Source organism: Meles meles, chromosome 7 (assembly GCF_922984935.1).
Source record: "Meles meles chromosome 7, mMelMel3.1 paternal haplotype, whole genome shotgun sequence".
Taxonomy (NCBI): Eukaryota; Metazoa; Chordata; class Mammalia; order Carnivora; family Mustelidae; genus Meles; species Meles meles.
Window position 1 is genome coordinate 127,315,221 of NC_060072.1, and position 14,372 is coordinate 127,329,592.

Consider the following 14,372-nt stretch of genomic DNA (forward strand, 5'->3'; position numbering starts at 1 on the left):
CCAGGACCCTGAGATCATGACCTGAGCCAAAGGCAGAGGCTTTAACCCACTGAACCACCCAGGCGCCCCATGGGTGATGGTCTTTTTCCCCTTTATTTTGTTTCTTAAATTCCACATATGAGTGAAGTCATATGGTATTTGTCTTTCTCTGACTTACTTCACTTAGCATTACACTCTCTAGCTCCACCCATGCTGGTACAAATGGCAAGATTCCATTATTTTTTATAGATTTTTATAATAGTCCCACCTCTTCTTCATCAGTTCATCAGTTGACGGAGACTTGGGTTGTTTCCATAATTTGGCTATTGTAAAGAATGCTGCAATAAACATAGGGTTGTACATATCCTTTTGAATCAGTGTTTTCATATTCTTTGGTGTCATTACTGAATCGTGAGGTAGTTCTATTTTTAACTTTTTGAGGAACCTCTTTACTGTATTCCACAGTGGCTACAATAGTTTGGATTCCCACCAATGGTGGGAGAGTTCCTTTTTCTCCACATCTTGTTGTGTTTTTCATTTTTGCCATTTTGACAGGTATGAGGTGATGTCATTGTGGTTTTGATTTGCATTTCCCTGACGATGAATGATGTTGAGCATCTTTTCATATGTCTGTGTCCCTCTCCAGGTCTTCTTTGGAGAAATGTCTATCCATGACTTCAGCCCATTTTCATTCGGATTGTTCATTTTTGGGGTTGTGTTGAGTTGTATCAGTTCTTTATATAATTTGGATACTAACCCTTTACTGAATATGTGATTTGCAAATATCTTCTCCCATTCTGTAGGCTGCCTTTTAGTTTTGTTGATTATTTACTTTTCTGTGCACAAGCTTTTTATTTTGATGAAGTCCCAATAGTTTATTTTTTATGTTGTTTCCTTTGCTTCAGGAAACAATATCCAAAAAGAAGTTGTGAAGTTGACAGTTAATAACTGTCTAACCTAATAACAGGTTACTGCCTGTGTTCTCCTCTAGGAATTTTATGGTTTCAGGTCTCACATTTAGGTCTTTAGTCCATTTTCAGTTTATTTTTGTGGGTGATGTAAGAAAGTAGTTCAGTTCATTCTTTTGCATGTAGCTGTCCAGTTTACCCAACACCATTTGTTGAGGAGACTTTTTCCCATGCCCACTCTTGCCCCTTTTGTCCAACATGAACTTACCATATACTTGTGAATTCATTTCTAGGCTTTCCATCTTGTTCCATTGATGTGTGTATCTATTTTTATACCAGTACCTTACTGTTTTAGTTGCCACAGCTTTGTAGTATACTTTAAAATCTGGGATCATGATATCTCCAGCTTTGTTTTCCTTTTTCAAGATTGCTTTGGCTATTTAGGATCCTTTGTGGTTCCATATAAATTTTAGGATTATTTGTTCTAGTTCTGTGAAAAAGGCTCTTGGTATTTTGATAGGAATTGCACTGAATCTGTAGATTGCTTTGGGTGATATAGACATTTTAAAAATATTTGGTCTTCCAATCCATGAACATGGAATATCTTTCCATTTGCTTGTGTCATCTTCAATTTCTTTCATCAGTGTTTTATAGTTTTCCGAGTACAGGTCTTTCACCTCTTTGGTTAGGTTTATTCCCAGGTGTGTTATTATTTTTAGTGGAACTGTACATGGAACTTTCTTAATTTCTCTTTCTGTTGCTTATTAGTGTATAGCAATGCAACGGATCTCTATATATTGATTTTGTATCCTGTGACCTTACTGAATTTGTTTACTAGTTCCAGTAGTTTTTTTGGTAGAGTTTTCAGCATTTTCCATATATAATATCATGTCATCTGCAAATAGTGAAAGTTTTACCTCTCCCAAATTAGTAAATCTGGATGACTTTTATTATTTTTTTAAAGATTTTTTTAATCTATTCATTTGACACAGTGACAGAAGGAACACAAGCAGGGGTAGTGGGAGAGGGAGAAGCAGGCTTCTTGCTGAACAAGGAGCCCCAGTGCAGGGCTTGATCCCAGGACCCTGGGATCACAACCTGACCTGAAGGTAGATGCTTAACGACTGAGCCACACAGGTGCCCTACATTTTATTTCTTTTTGTTGTCTGACTGCTGCAGCTAGGGCTTCTAGTACTATGTTGAATAAAAATGGTGAGAGTGAACATCCTTGTCTTGTTCCTGACCTTGGAGGAAAGCTCTCAGATTTTTACCACAAGTATGATGTCTCCTGTGGGTTTTTCATACATAGCCTTTATTATGTTGAGGCATATTCTCTCTAAACCTACTTGTTGAGGCCTTTTTTTTTTATCATGAATGGATGTTGTACTTTGCCACATGCTTTTCTTCATCTATTGAAATGATCATATGGTTTTTATACTTTCTCTTACTGATGTATGTATCATATCACATTAATTGATTTGCAAATATTGAACCACACTTGTAACCCAGGGATAAATCCCACTTGATTGTGATGAATGATATTTTTTTCAATGTATTGTTGGATTTGGTTTGCTAGTATTTTGTTGTGGATTTTTGCATCTGTGTTCCTCAGAGATATTGCCCTGTAGTTCTCTTTCTCTCTTGCTTTCAGTGTTTTTATCTGATTTTGGTATCAGGGTAATGCTGGCCTCATAGAGTGAATCTGGAAGTTTTCCTTACTCTTCTATTTTTTAGAATACTTTAAGAAGAATAGGTATTAATTCTTCTTTAAATGTTTGTAGAATTCACCTGTGAAGCTATGTGGTCCTGGACTTTTGTTTATCAGACGTTTTTTGATTACTGATTCAATTTCATTGCTGGCAATTGGTCTGTTCAAATTTTCTATTTCTTCTGATTCCATTTTGGGAGGTTATATGTTTCTAGAAATGTATCCAATTGTTCTAGGTTGTCTAATTTGTTGGCATATAATTTTCCATAATATTCTCTTACAATTCTTTGTATTTTTGTGGTGTGGTAGTTATTTCTCTTATTTCATTTCTGATTTTGTCTATTTGATTCCTCTTTCTTTTTTGTTTGTTTATTTTATGAGTCTGGCTAAAAGTTTATCAGCTTTGTTGATCTTTTCAAAGAACCAGCTCTGGTTTTTTTGATCTGTTCTACTGTGTGTGTGGTTTTTTGTTTGTTCATTTGTTTTAGTTTCTACTTCTTTTATTTCTGCTCTATTTTTATTATTTCCTTCCTTTTTTTTTACTGCCTTTGGGTTTTGTTTGTTGTTCCTTTTCTAACTCCTTTAGGTGTAAGGTTAGATTGTTTGAGATTTCTCTTGCTTCTTAAAGTAGGTCTGTAGTGTTATAAGCTTCCCTCTTAGAGCAATTTTTGTTGCATCCCAAAGATTTTGGACTGTGTTTTGGATTTTGGAATGTGTTTTCATTTTCATTTGTGTCCATGTATTTTTTTTATTTCCTTTTTGATTTCTTGGTTGACCCATTCATTGTTTAGTAGCACGTTATTTAGCCTCTATGTATATGTCCTCTTGCAGATTTAGTCTTTTGGTTGATTTCTAGTTTCTTAGCAGTGTGCTCAGGAAAGATGCACACGGTGATTTCAATCTTTTTTGAAATTGATGAGGTTTGTTTTGTGGCCTAATATGTGATCTTTTCTGCAGAATGTTCCATGTGCACTTGAAAAGAATGTATATCTACTGTTTTAGGGTGGCATCTTCTGTATATATCTGTTAAATCCATCTGGTCCAGTGTGTCTTTTAAAGCCACTGTTTCCTTGTTCATTTTGTTTGGATTATCTGTCCATTGATGTAAGTGGGGTGTTAAAGTCCCCTACTATTACTGTATTACTATCCATTACTTCCTCGATGTTTGTTACTACCTGTTTTAAGCACTTGTGTGCTCCCATGTTGGGTTCATATGTATTTACAACTGTTATATCTCTTTGCTGGATTGTCCCTTAATGATTATATAGTGCCCTTCTTTGTCTTCTGTTACAGTCTTTGTTTTAAAATCATTTTACCTGATGTAAGTATTGGTAACCTGGCTTTCTTTTCAAATCCATTTGTATGATATATGCTTCCCCATCCCTTCACTTTCAATGTGCCTGTGTCTTTAGGTCTAAAATAAGTCTCTTATAGGCAGCATTATAGATAGGTCTTGTTTTCCTATTTCATTATCCTTTGTCCTTTGATAGGAGTGTTTAGTCCACATATATTCAAAGTAATTACTGATAGGTATATATTTATTGCCATTTTGTTACTTGTTTTATGGTTGGCTTTCTTTAATGATATACTTGGATCCCTTTCTCTTTATTTTTTGTATATCTCTTACTCATTTTTTTTCCATTTTAATTTATTTTATTTCTTTTCAGTGTTCCAAAATTCATTGTTTATGCACCACACCCAGTGCTCCATGCATTATGTGCCCTCCATAATACCCACCACCAGGCTCTCCCAACCCCTCACTGCCTGCCCCCCGTCCCCGAAACCTCAGTTTGTTTCTCAGAGTCCACAGTCTCTCATGGTTTGTCTCCCCCTCTGATTTCCCCCATCTCACTTCTCCTCTCCATCTCCCAAAGTCCTCCATGTTATTCCTTATGCTCTACAAGTAGGTGAAACCATATGATAATTGACTCTCTCTGCTTGACTTATTTCACTCAGCATAATCTCTTCCAGTTCCATCCATGTTGATATAAAAAGTTGGGTATTCATCCTTCCTGATGGAGGCATAATACTCCATTGTATATATGGACCATATCTTCTTTATCCATTCATCCATTGAAGGGCATCTTGGTTCTTTCCACAGTATGGCAACTGTGACCATTGCTGCTATGAACATCGGGGTACAGGTGGCCCTTCTTTTCACTTTTCATCTGCAACATTACCCTGATCCCCAAACCAAGCAAAGACCCCACCAAAAAGGAGAATTTCAGACCAATATCCCTGATGAATATGGATGCTAAGATTCTCAACAAGATCCTAGGTAATAGGATCCAACAGTGCATTAAAAAGATTATCCACCATGACCAGGTGGGATTTATCCATGGGATGCAAGGGTGGTTCAACATTCGCAAATCAGTCAATGTGACAGAACAAATCAATAAGAGAAGAGAGAAGAACCACATGGTCTTCTCAATTGAGGCAGAAAAAGGATTTGACAAGATACAGCATCCATTCCTGATTAAAATGATTCAGAGCATAGGGATATAGGGAACATTCCTCAACTTCATAAAATCTATCTATGAAAAACCCACAGCAAATATCATCCTCAGTGGGGAAAAGCTGACAGCCTTCCCTTTGAGATCAAGAACACAACAAGGATGCCCTCTCTCACCACTGTTGTTCAACATAGTACTAGAAGTCCTAGCAACAGCAATCAGAAAACAAAAAGAAATAAAAGGTATTCAAATTGGCAACGAAGAAGTCAAACTCTCTCTCTTTGCAGATGACATGATACTTTATATGGAAAACCCCAAAGACTCCACCCCCAAACTACTAGAACTCATACAGCAATACAGTAATGTGGCAGGACACAAAATCAATGTATGGAAATCAGTTGCTTTCTTATACACTAACAATGAAAATATAGAAAGGGAAATTAGAGAATTGATTCCATTTACTATAGCATCAAGAACCATAAGATACCTGGGAATAAACCTAACCAAAGAGGTAAAGAATCTGTACTCAAGGAACTACAAAACAATCATGAAAGAAACTGAAGAAGACACCAAAAGATGGAAGACCATTCCATGCTCATGGATCAGAAGAATAAACATTGTTAAAATGCCTATATAGCCTAGAGCCATCTATACTTTCAATGCCATTCTGATCAAAATTCCTTCCACTGGCATTTCTCAAAGAGCTGGGACAGACAATCCTAAAATTTGTATGGAACCAGAAGAGACCCCAAATTGCCAGGGAAATGTTGAAAAACAAAAACAAAACTGGGAACATCATGTTGCCTGATTTCAAGCTTTACTACAAAGCTGTGCTCACCAAGACAGCATGGTACTGGCATAAAAACAGACACATAGACCAGTGGAACAGAGTGGAGAGCCCAGATATGGACCCACAACTCTATGGTCAAATAATCTTTGACAAAGCAGGAAAAAATATACAGTGGAAAAAAGACAATCTCTTCAATAAATGGTGCTGGGAAAATTGGACAGCTACGTGTAGAAGAATGAAACTCGACCATTCTCTTACACCATACACAAAGATAAACTCGAAATGGATGAAAGACCTCAACGAGAGGCAGGAATTTATCAAAATCCTAGAGGAGAACATAGGTAGTAACCTCTTCAACATCCACCACAGCAACTTCTTTCAAGATAGTCTCCAAAGGCTTATTTGTTCCATTTCTTTGAAAAAAATGGATGGTATTTTGATAGGGATTGCATTAAATGTGTAGATTGCTTTAGGTAGCATAGACATTTTCACAATATTTATTCTTCCAATCCAGGAGCATGGAACATTTTTCCATTTTTTTGTGTCTTCCTCAATTTCTTTCATGAGTACTTTATAATTTTCTGTGTATAGATTCTTAGTCTCTTTGGTTAGGTTTATTCCTAGGTATCTTATAGTTTTGGGTACAATTGTGAATGGGATTGACTCCTTAATTTCTCTTTCTTCAGTCTTGTTGTTGGTGTACAGAAATGCAACTGATTTCTGTGCATTGATTTTATATCCTGACACTTTACTGAATTCCTGTACAAGTTCTAGCAGTTTTGGAGTGGAGTCTTTTGGGTTTTCCACATATAGTATCATATCATCTGCGAAGAGTGATAGTTTGACTTCTTCTTTACCAATTTGGATGCCTTTAATTTCTTTTTGTTGTCTGATTGCTGAGGCTAGGACTTCTAATACTATGTTGAATAGCAGTGGTGATAATGGACATCCCTGCTGTGTTCCTGACCTTAATGGAAAAGCTTTCACCTAAAGCAATCTACACATTTAATGCAATCCCTATCAAAATACCATCCATTTTTTTCAAAGAAATGGAACAAATAATCCTAAAATTTATATGGAACCAGAAAAGACCTCGAATAGCCAAAGGAATATTGAAGAACAAAGCCAAAGTTGGTGGCATCACAATTCCGGACTTCAAGCTCTATTACAAAGCTGTCATCATCAAGACAGCATGGTACTGGCACAAAAACAGACACATAGATCAGTGGAACAGAATAGAGAGCCCAGAAATCGACCCTCAACTCTATGGCCAACTCATCTTCGACAAAGCAGGAAAGAATGTCCAATGGAAAAAAGACAGCCTCTTCAATAAATGGTGCTGGGAAAATTGGACAGCCACATGCAGAAAAATGAAATTGGACCACTTCCTTACACCACACACGAAAATAGACTCCAAATGGATGAAGGACCTCAATGTGAGAAAGGAATCCATCAAAATCCTTGAGGAGAATGCAGGCAGCAACCTCTTCGACCTCAGCCGCAGCCACATCTTCCTAGGAACAACGGCAAAGGCAAGGGAAGCAAGGGCAAAAATGAACTATTGGGATTTCATCAAGATCAAAAGCTTTTGCACAGCAAAGGAAACAGTTAACAAAACCAAAAGACAGCTGACAGAATGGGAGAAGATATTTGCAAACGACATATCAGATAAAGGGCTAGTATCCAAAATCTATAAGGAAATTAGCAAACTCAACACCCAAAGAACAAACAATCCAATCAAGAAATGGGCAGAGGACATGAACAGACATTTCTGCAAAGAAGACATCCAGATGGCCAACAGACACATGAAAAAGTGCTCCACGTCACTCGGCATCAGGGAAATACAAATCAAAACCACAATGAGATATCACCTCACACCAGTCAGAATGGCTAAAATTAACAAGTCAGGAAATGACAGATGCTGGAGAGGATGTGGAGAAAGGGGAACCCTCCTCCACTGTTGGTGGGAATGCAAGCTGGTGCAACCACTCTGGAAAACAGCATGGAGGTTCCTCAAAATGTTGAAAATAGAACTACCCTATGACCCAGCAATTGCACTACTGGGTATTTACCCTAAAGATACAAACATAGTGATCCGAAGGGGCACGTGTACCCGAATGTTTATAGCAGCAATGTCTACAATAGCCAGACTATGGAAAGAACCTAGATGTCCATCAACAGATGAATGGATAAAGAAGATGTGGTATATATACACAATGGAATACTATGCAGCCATCAAAAGAAATGAAATCTTGCCATTTGCGACGACGTGGATGGAACTAGAGCGTATCATGCTTAGTGAAATAAGTCAATCGGAGAAAGACAACTATCATATGATCTCCCTGATATGAGGACATGGAGAAGCAACATGGGGGGGTAGGGAGATAGGAGAAGAATAAATGAAACAAGATGGGATTGGGAGGGAGACAAACCATAAATGACTCTTAATCTCACAAAACAAACTGGGGGTTGCTGGGGGGAGGTGGGATTGGGAGAGGGGGAGCGGGCTATGGACATTGGGGAGGGGAGGCGAACCATAAGAGACTATGGACTCTGAAAAACAACCTGAGGGTTTTGAAGGGTCAGGGGTGGGAGGTTGGGGGAACAGGTGGTGGGTAATGGGGAGGGCACGTTTTGCATGGAGCACTGGGTGTTGTGCAAAAAGAATGAATACTGTTACGCTGAAAAAATAAATAAAATGGAAAAAAAAAAAAAAAAAAAGATAGTCTCCAAAGGCAAAGGAAACAAAAGTGAAAATGAACTTTGGGGACTTCATCAAGATCAAAAGCTTCTGCACAGCAAAGGAAACAGTCAACAAAACAAAGAGGCAACCCACGGAATGGGAGAAGATATTCACAAATGACACTACAGACAAAGGGCTGATATCTTACTCATTTTTGATTTCTGATTACCATTTGGTTTGTATACAACATGTTCTGTATATAGCAGTCTATATTGAGCTGATGGCCACTTACGTTTGAACTCATCATTTACTTGTTTCTCCCCACACTAGGTATATAGTGTCATACTTCACATCTTTTTATTGTGTGAGTCCCCTGACTGATCTTTATAGATATAGTTCTTCTTACTGCTTTTATGCTTCCTACTTCCCTTACTCTTGCTTGTGGTCTTTCCTTTTCACTCAAAGAGTCCCCTTTACCATTTCTTGTAAGGTTAGTTTAGTGTCCTGAATTCCTTTAACTTTGTTTCTTTGGGAAACTCTCTCTCTCTCCCTCTATTCTGAATGATAGCTTTGCTGGATAGAATATTCTTGGCTGCAGACTTTTTCCTGTTAGCACTTTGAATACATCATGGCACTCCCTTCCATACAGGACCATAGTTCTTACAGAAGCCAGCTCTATGCTACACTCACTTTTCAGGAGGGTCTAATTTCTCTTAACATTTATAGTAATGTTTTCTATACCTGTCTACCCCAGTGTCTGCTCAAACACAGCCTCCTCACTGTGGGCTTATTTTCTCAAAAGCAATTTCCGAAGTCTGTCTGCTTTTCACTAGCACTCCTATCATCCCAAACAGACTCAAAATCTCACATTTGTCTTCAATTCTCTTTTTCTTCTTCCATTTGAAACCTAGGAATCAAGCAACCAAACCCTGCCAATTCTCCTGTTATGTCTACTACCTCCATTTATTGGGTTCCCTCTTTGTGACACGCCCTGGAGATACAAAGATAAATAAGACACACCATGCAGCCACAGAGCTTGCCTTCAAGGGTCCCTTCCTTGATATTTTTATAGCGACCACTGATGTTCTAGATGTTCGTCATCCTATACTACCTTTCTACAGCCAGCCCCTGACTGCTCTCACTTTCTTCAGTCTAATCACTCCCTCTTAAGACTCCAATTCACATACCATTTTTTTCTGACCAGATACAGTCCCTAAAATAATAAATTCATCATGTAATGCCTTTTCGAGGAATATCTCCTAGGGTTCTGGTATCTATAGGTAATCTGTGGACTCTAGTCAGATAATCAGAACTCTGTGTGTCTCAGGCTCACCGCCATCTACCCGCAGGTCTTCCCTTTAACCCAAGTACCCTTCAGTACATGTTTCCTGCTCCAGTGAAGCTGGTCCTGAAACTGACTGATGTTTACTCTGGGCCCCATCACGCCTTCCTTTCTACTCATCCTCCGAGTCACAGTTCAGGTCCCATCTCTTTCCACAAAACATTTCAAGAAATTTTATTTCCCACCCTGACCATGCATTGATATATTACAGTATTTGTATAAATCACTCATTTGGACACTAAATCAGAAGTATTCATAGTTTTATTTTTTGTCTTTCCAAACTGACTACAATTTCTTTGAGGTTTGTAAGAAAACCTTGTGTTTTTCTTGTGTACTTCTAGGTGTCCATTCATTTGAAATATATTTGTTGAGGTTCTACTTTTGGGCCCTGCACTATACCAGACTGAGGGGGTCTACTGTGCTTTAACATAGTAAAAACATAAATAGATATTTGTTGATAAAGAAAATTCAACCCCCTGCTAGCGAGTGGTGTATTTATTTAAGGAAAATAACTCTTAAAAGTTGTTATATTTTTAGATCATGTGGTCAAAGGAGTTCCTATAATTTCCCAATAGCTCCTCGGTGTCAACTGTGGGGAGTTTCAACAATCAGGCCAGGGGTGGATTTACAATATACTCATATTCATCAGAATTTAATGCATCTTTCATAATTCCTGTTAAAGGGGTATGATCACCTTTTTAAGGGTCACATTTTGCTCTTCTTCAACTTGGTCTAAAGTGCTCACATAAAGAAAATGGAGAATTTGCCATCATTAATAAGAGGAGATGTTTCTACACTACCAGTTTTATAAATAAGCCAGAAACTGCCCAGATTTAGCTGGCTGTATTAGTAAAAATTTAGGAAAGTAGATAGTTTATTATTATTTAATTGCACAGACTTCTGTTGAGGGTGTACACAATTTAGTTCACAAATATGCCCATAAAAAGAACATTCTAATATAATAAATATTCAAGTCAAAAAATAAATGTCACCGTGACTGTTCTCTTCCATGACAACAAACAATAAGTGTTATAGTCCCAGATGTTTACTTAAATTGGCCCTGGAGGGATAGATAGGCCATGGGTAATCATCGTGGTTACTGATGTATTTTTTATACTGAGATGGTACTAAGGAGAAAATGGCCATTCTCTCTGTATATCATCCATCCCTACGGCTTTCAGAAATTTTTTTATTTTATTTTTTCAGTGTTCCAAGATTCATTGTTTATGCACCACACTCAGTGCTCCATGCAGTACGTGCCCTCCTTAATACCTACCACCAGGGTCACAAAACGTCCCACCCTCCTCCCCTCCAAAACCCTCAATTTGTTTCTCAGAGTCCAGAGTCTCTCATGGTTTGTCTCCTCCTCCGATTTCTCCCAATTCACTTTTCCTTTCCTTCTATGCAGCATAATTTGCAGCATTGACACTCAAGCAGCTTTGGATTTGTGATTTTTAATCACAAAAAGAAAGAAAAAAAAGAAAGAAAAAAACCTTAAAGAGGTTTTTTTTTAATTATTATTATTTAATTGAACCAGATGCTGTGTGAACATTTGCAGAGATCAGGTAAGGCTGAGAAGGAGGTGACCTTCAAGAGAGGATTTGCTTTTGCTTCTATCAGACATCTAGCCTTATGGTGGATCTGAATCCAACTGAGGATGGAAATGATTCAAATCTGGACTTCACTCATTTAGAGAACTCATCTTTTCTAGGGATTGCTGGAAGCTCTGCTCAGCCTCTCCCCTGTCAGCCATGCCTTTGCATGCAGCAAGTTTCTTGTGAGAAAAGGCATCCTCAAATGCAGGGCTCACCCCCCTTGTCTTTCTTCTTCTTCTGGATTTTAATCCTAAAAATTCTCCCTGCCTTGGTAGCTTGCCAGTGCCCCCAAACAGTGCACATTGCTTAGTAGACTTTGCTTACTTAGTATACTTTGTTTTCCTTGTATTAGTTGCAGGAAGTCTGAGCTAAGGCGATTTCACAGCTGGAAGGAGAAGATCCTTCACCCCTACTTTGGTGATTGGCGTCAGAACACATTACACTTTCTAGCTGATTATCTTGGACTAGTCTTTAGTAGCTCAATACTTCAGTATCTCCCTCTTCCTCTTTTTGTCTCTTCTGCACATGTAGAAAAGCCTCTCTAAACCAGACTTTTCGGCTACTTGTTGACCCTGGGATCATTTAAGTTACAACTGCAACTTTCTACTCAGTCTCCCGGTCACAGGGATCTCTCAAGTCTAGTGGGACTGTGTCTTGGTCCATCTGAGCTGCCATAGCAGAACAGTATCAACCGGGAGCGCTATAAACAACAGTTTATTTTCTGCAGACTGGGAAGCCCAAGATCAAGGGGCCGGCTGATTAGGTGTCTGGTGAGAGCCCGCTTTCTGGAGCTTCAATGGCACTCTCTTGCTGTGTCCTCACATAATGGAAGGGGCGTAAGGGGAGTCTGGGATCTCTTACAAGGTGATCAGTCCCATTCATGAGGGCTCAGGCCTCATAACATACTCACCTCTCAAAGTCTCCACCTCTGAACACCAGCCCATTGGGAATTAGGTTTTGAATTTATGCCTTCTGAGGGAAAACATTACATCTATGTCAGACTATGTACATAAAATGTCCTGGAAGTTAAATACAAAAGAATTCCTTTTCGTGCCCCTCACCCTAAAAGGTCAGTTAGGAAAGATGCCTAATATATCCTATAGGGAGTAACACATCCATGAGGCTACTCAACCGAGGGAAAATTCTCACTGTGAGCTCTAACCCCCGTCAGGAGGTTCCTCTTTCACTCACCGGGAGCCAGAATGAACCGCTCTCAAACTGGCTGCAGAATTAAGAGGCAGCTGGTCCCGTAACCGGAGCATAAAGTGACTGAAGGTGGGACAGGCAGAGCCACAGCAGCACAGTGTAAATCAGAGCTGCCTTCCCACAGGAAAGAAAGACAAGGAGCCGATTCTTCTTAGAGACTCTGCCGGGATAGCAGGCTCTTTAAGAAGGTCTTCAAAAGACTTAAGGCTTAAGGTCTGAAAATCTGAAGCAGTAAAGATAAAAACATATTTCTGGCCTGTAACATCAAAAAATAGCTCGGCACTGGACAAAACCTGTGTTAAATGCTTAGCAAAGAATGAGAACGCGGCCCAAGAGAAGCGGAGCAGCGTAGACCACGCAAGCGCAGGGACAAGCACACAGTGCGCCCCGCTGTACGATACCGACTGGGAGTGAGGGGTCCCTGAAAAGTTTCCATGCGCCCCTGTAGCACAGGGTTGAGACACAATTTCTTTCTGTCCAGGTGGGCCCCACATTATGCAAGGACAGGACAGCTCTATAATCATCAACTCATAACCTGGTCTTGTCAGGTTGGTGACTCCTCCCCCCAGGTTATTAGCTGTAGCCAACTCAAACTCCTGAATGTGGCTGCTGTTTAAAAGCTGTTTAAAAGCTAATAAGAAACACTGGGAGGGAAAACACAGGAAGGAACAGTTTTTGTTCAGAAGCAGTGGGATCTTGGATGACATTGTCTCTCTACGTTTTCCAAACAGTCCCAAACTCAATCATATTTTATGTACAAAACTAATAAACAGCAAATACAAATGGTATAAAGAAGCAATGTCCTCTAAAATTTCTTTTTTCAACTTAAGAATTTTGTAATGAATCCCAATAGCCGAATTAAATTTCTATGTAAGGGATGGGGACGGAGTGCCATGTGCCTCAGGAGAGGGTCTGAGGATAAAATCGATCCGATTGTGAACTGGCCCCTTCTATTTTCCTTCAAACAACATGTTATTTCCCATGCAAAGCAAATACACAAGACATCTTTAAATCTCATAATACTTATGAAAAAATTCTTTACCTAAAATTCTCATATTCTTCTTCTCGTCGTTTCCACGGACAGCTCTGTATATTTCTGATAATCTGAAGATAGTCACTCTCTAAATACCTAAAAGTGAAATGTCAGCAAAATTAGAAAACAGAGATCCCATATATTGCTAAACACACATGTACGTGTCCTAAAGGGCGTTCTGACAATCTGCTCATCTTAGCTCCCTAAATCTTTTCTGAAATAAAGTAATATAGAAATAAGTTAATATACCCATTTCAAAACTAGGAACATAAATTTGGAAAGAATTATTTTTTTTGGAAAGAATTATTATGTTGATTTAGGAACATGTGATTTGCACATATCATAAGTCAAGTCTAGTATTACAAATAAACCATGACAGCACCTCAATTTCCATTCATATCTTATAGCCATTTCATTTCGCTATAACTCACTGGCAAATATATTTTATAGATGTTTACCATAAATATATAGTTTATCATTTTTTATACTCTAAGTTGATTTATGTTGTGAAATACAGATAAAATTTCTCTAAAATAATCATCTTAAATTTTAATTCTGAATAGTGCACTAAAAATATAGATTAAGCTAAGTTAAGAGAGATGTACATATAGTGGCATAAAAAAATCTATAGGCTCAGCAGTACAGTTTAGCAGGATCGCAGTCCCCAGTAAATCT

The 14,372-nt window shown here is 38.5% G+C and overlaps 1 protein-coding gene across 1 annotated transcript in view; it reads right to left on the minus strand.

Moving 5' to 3' along the window:
• The window catches only part of ST8SIA6 (ST8 alpha-N-acetyl-neuraminide alpha-2,8-sialyltransferase 6), a 152,456-nt gene that overhangs the window by 35,455 nt on the left and 102,629 nt on the right, over window positions 1-14,372 (minus strand). Inside the window, exon 4 of the mRNA XM_046010504.1 lies at window positions 13,707-13,793. Coding sequence (XP_045866460.1) covers window positions 13,707-13,793 — 87 coding nt within the window. The remainder of the gene's footprint in view (window positions 1-13,706; window positions 13,794-14,372) is intronic.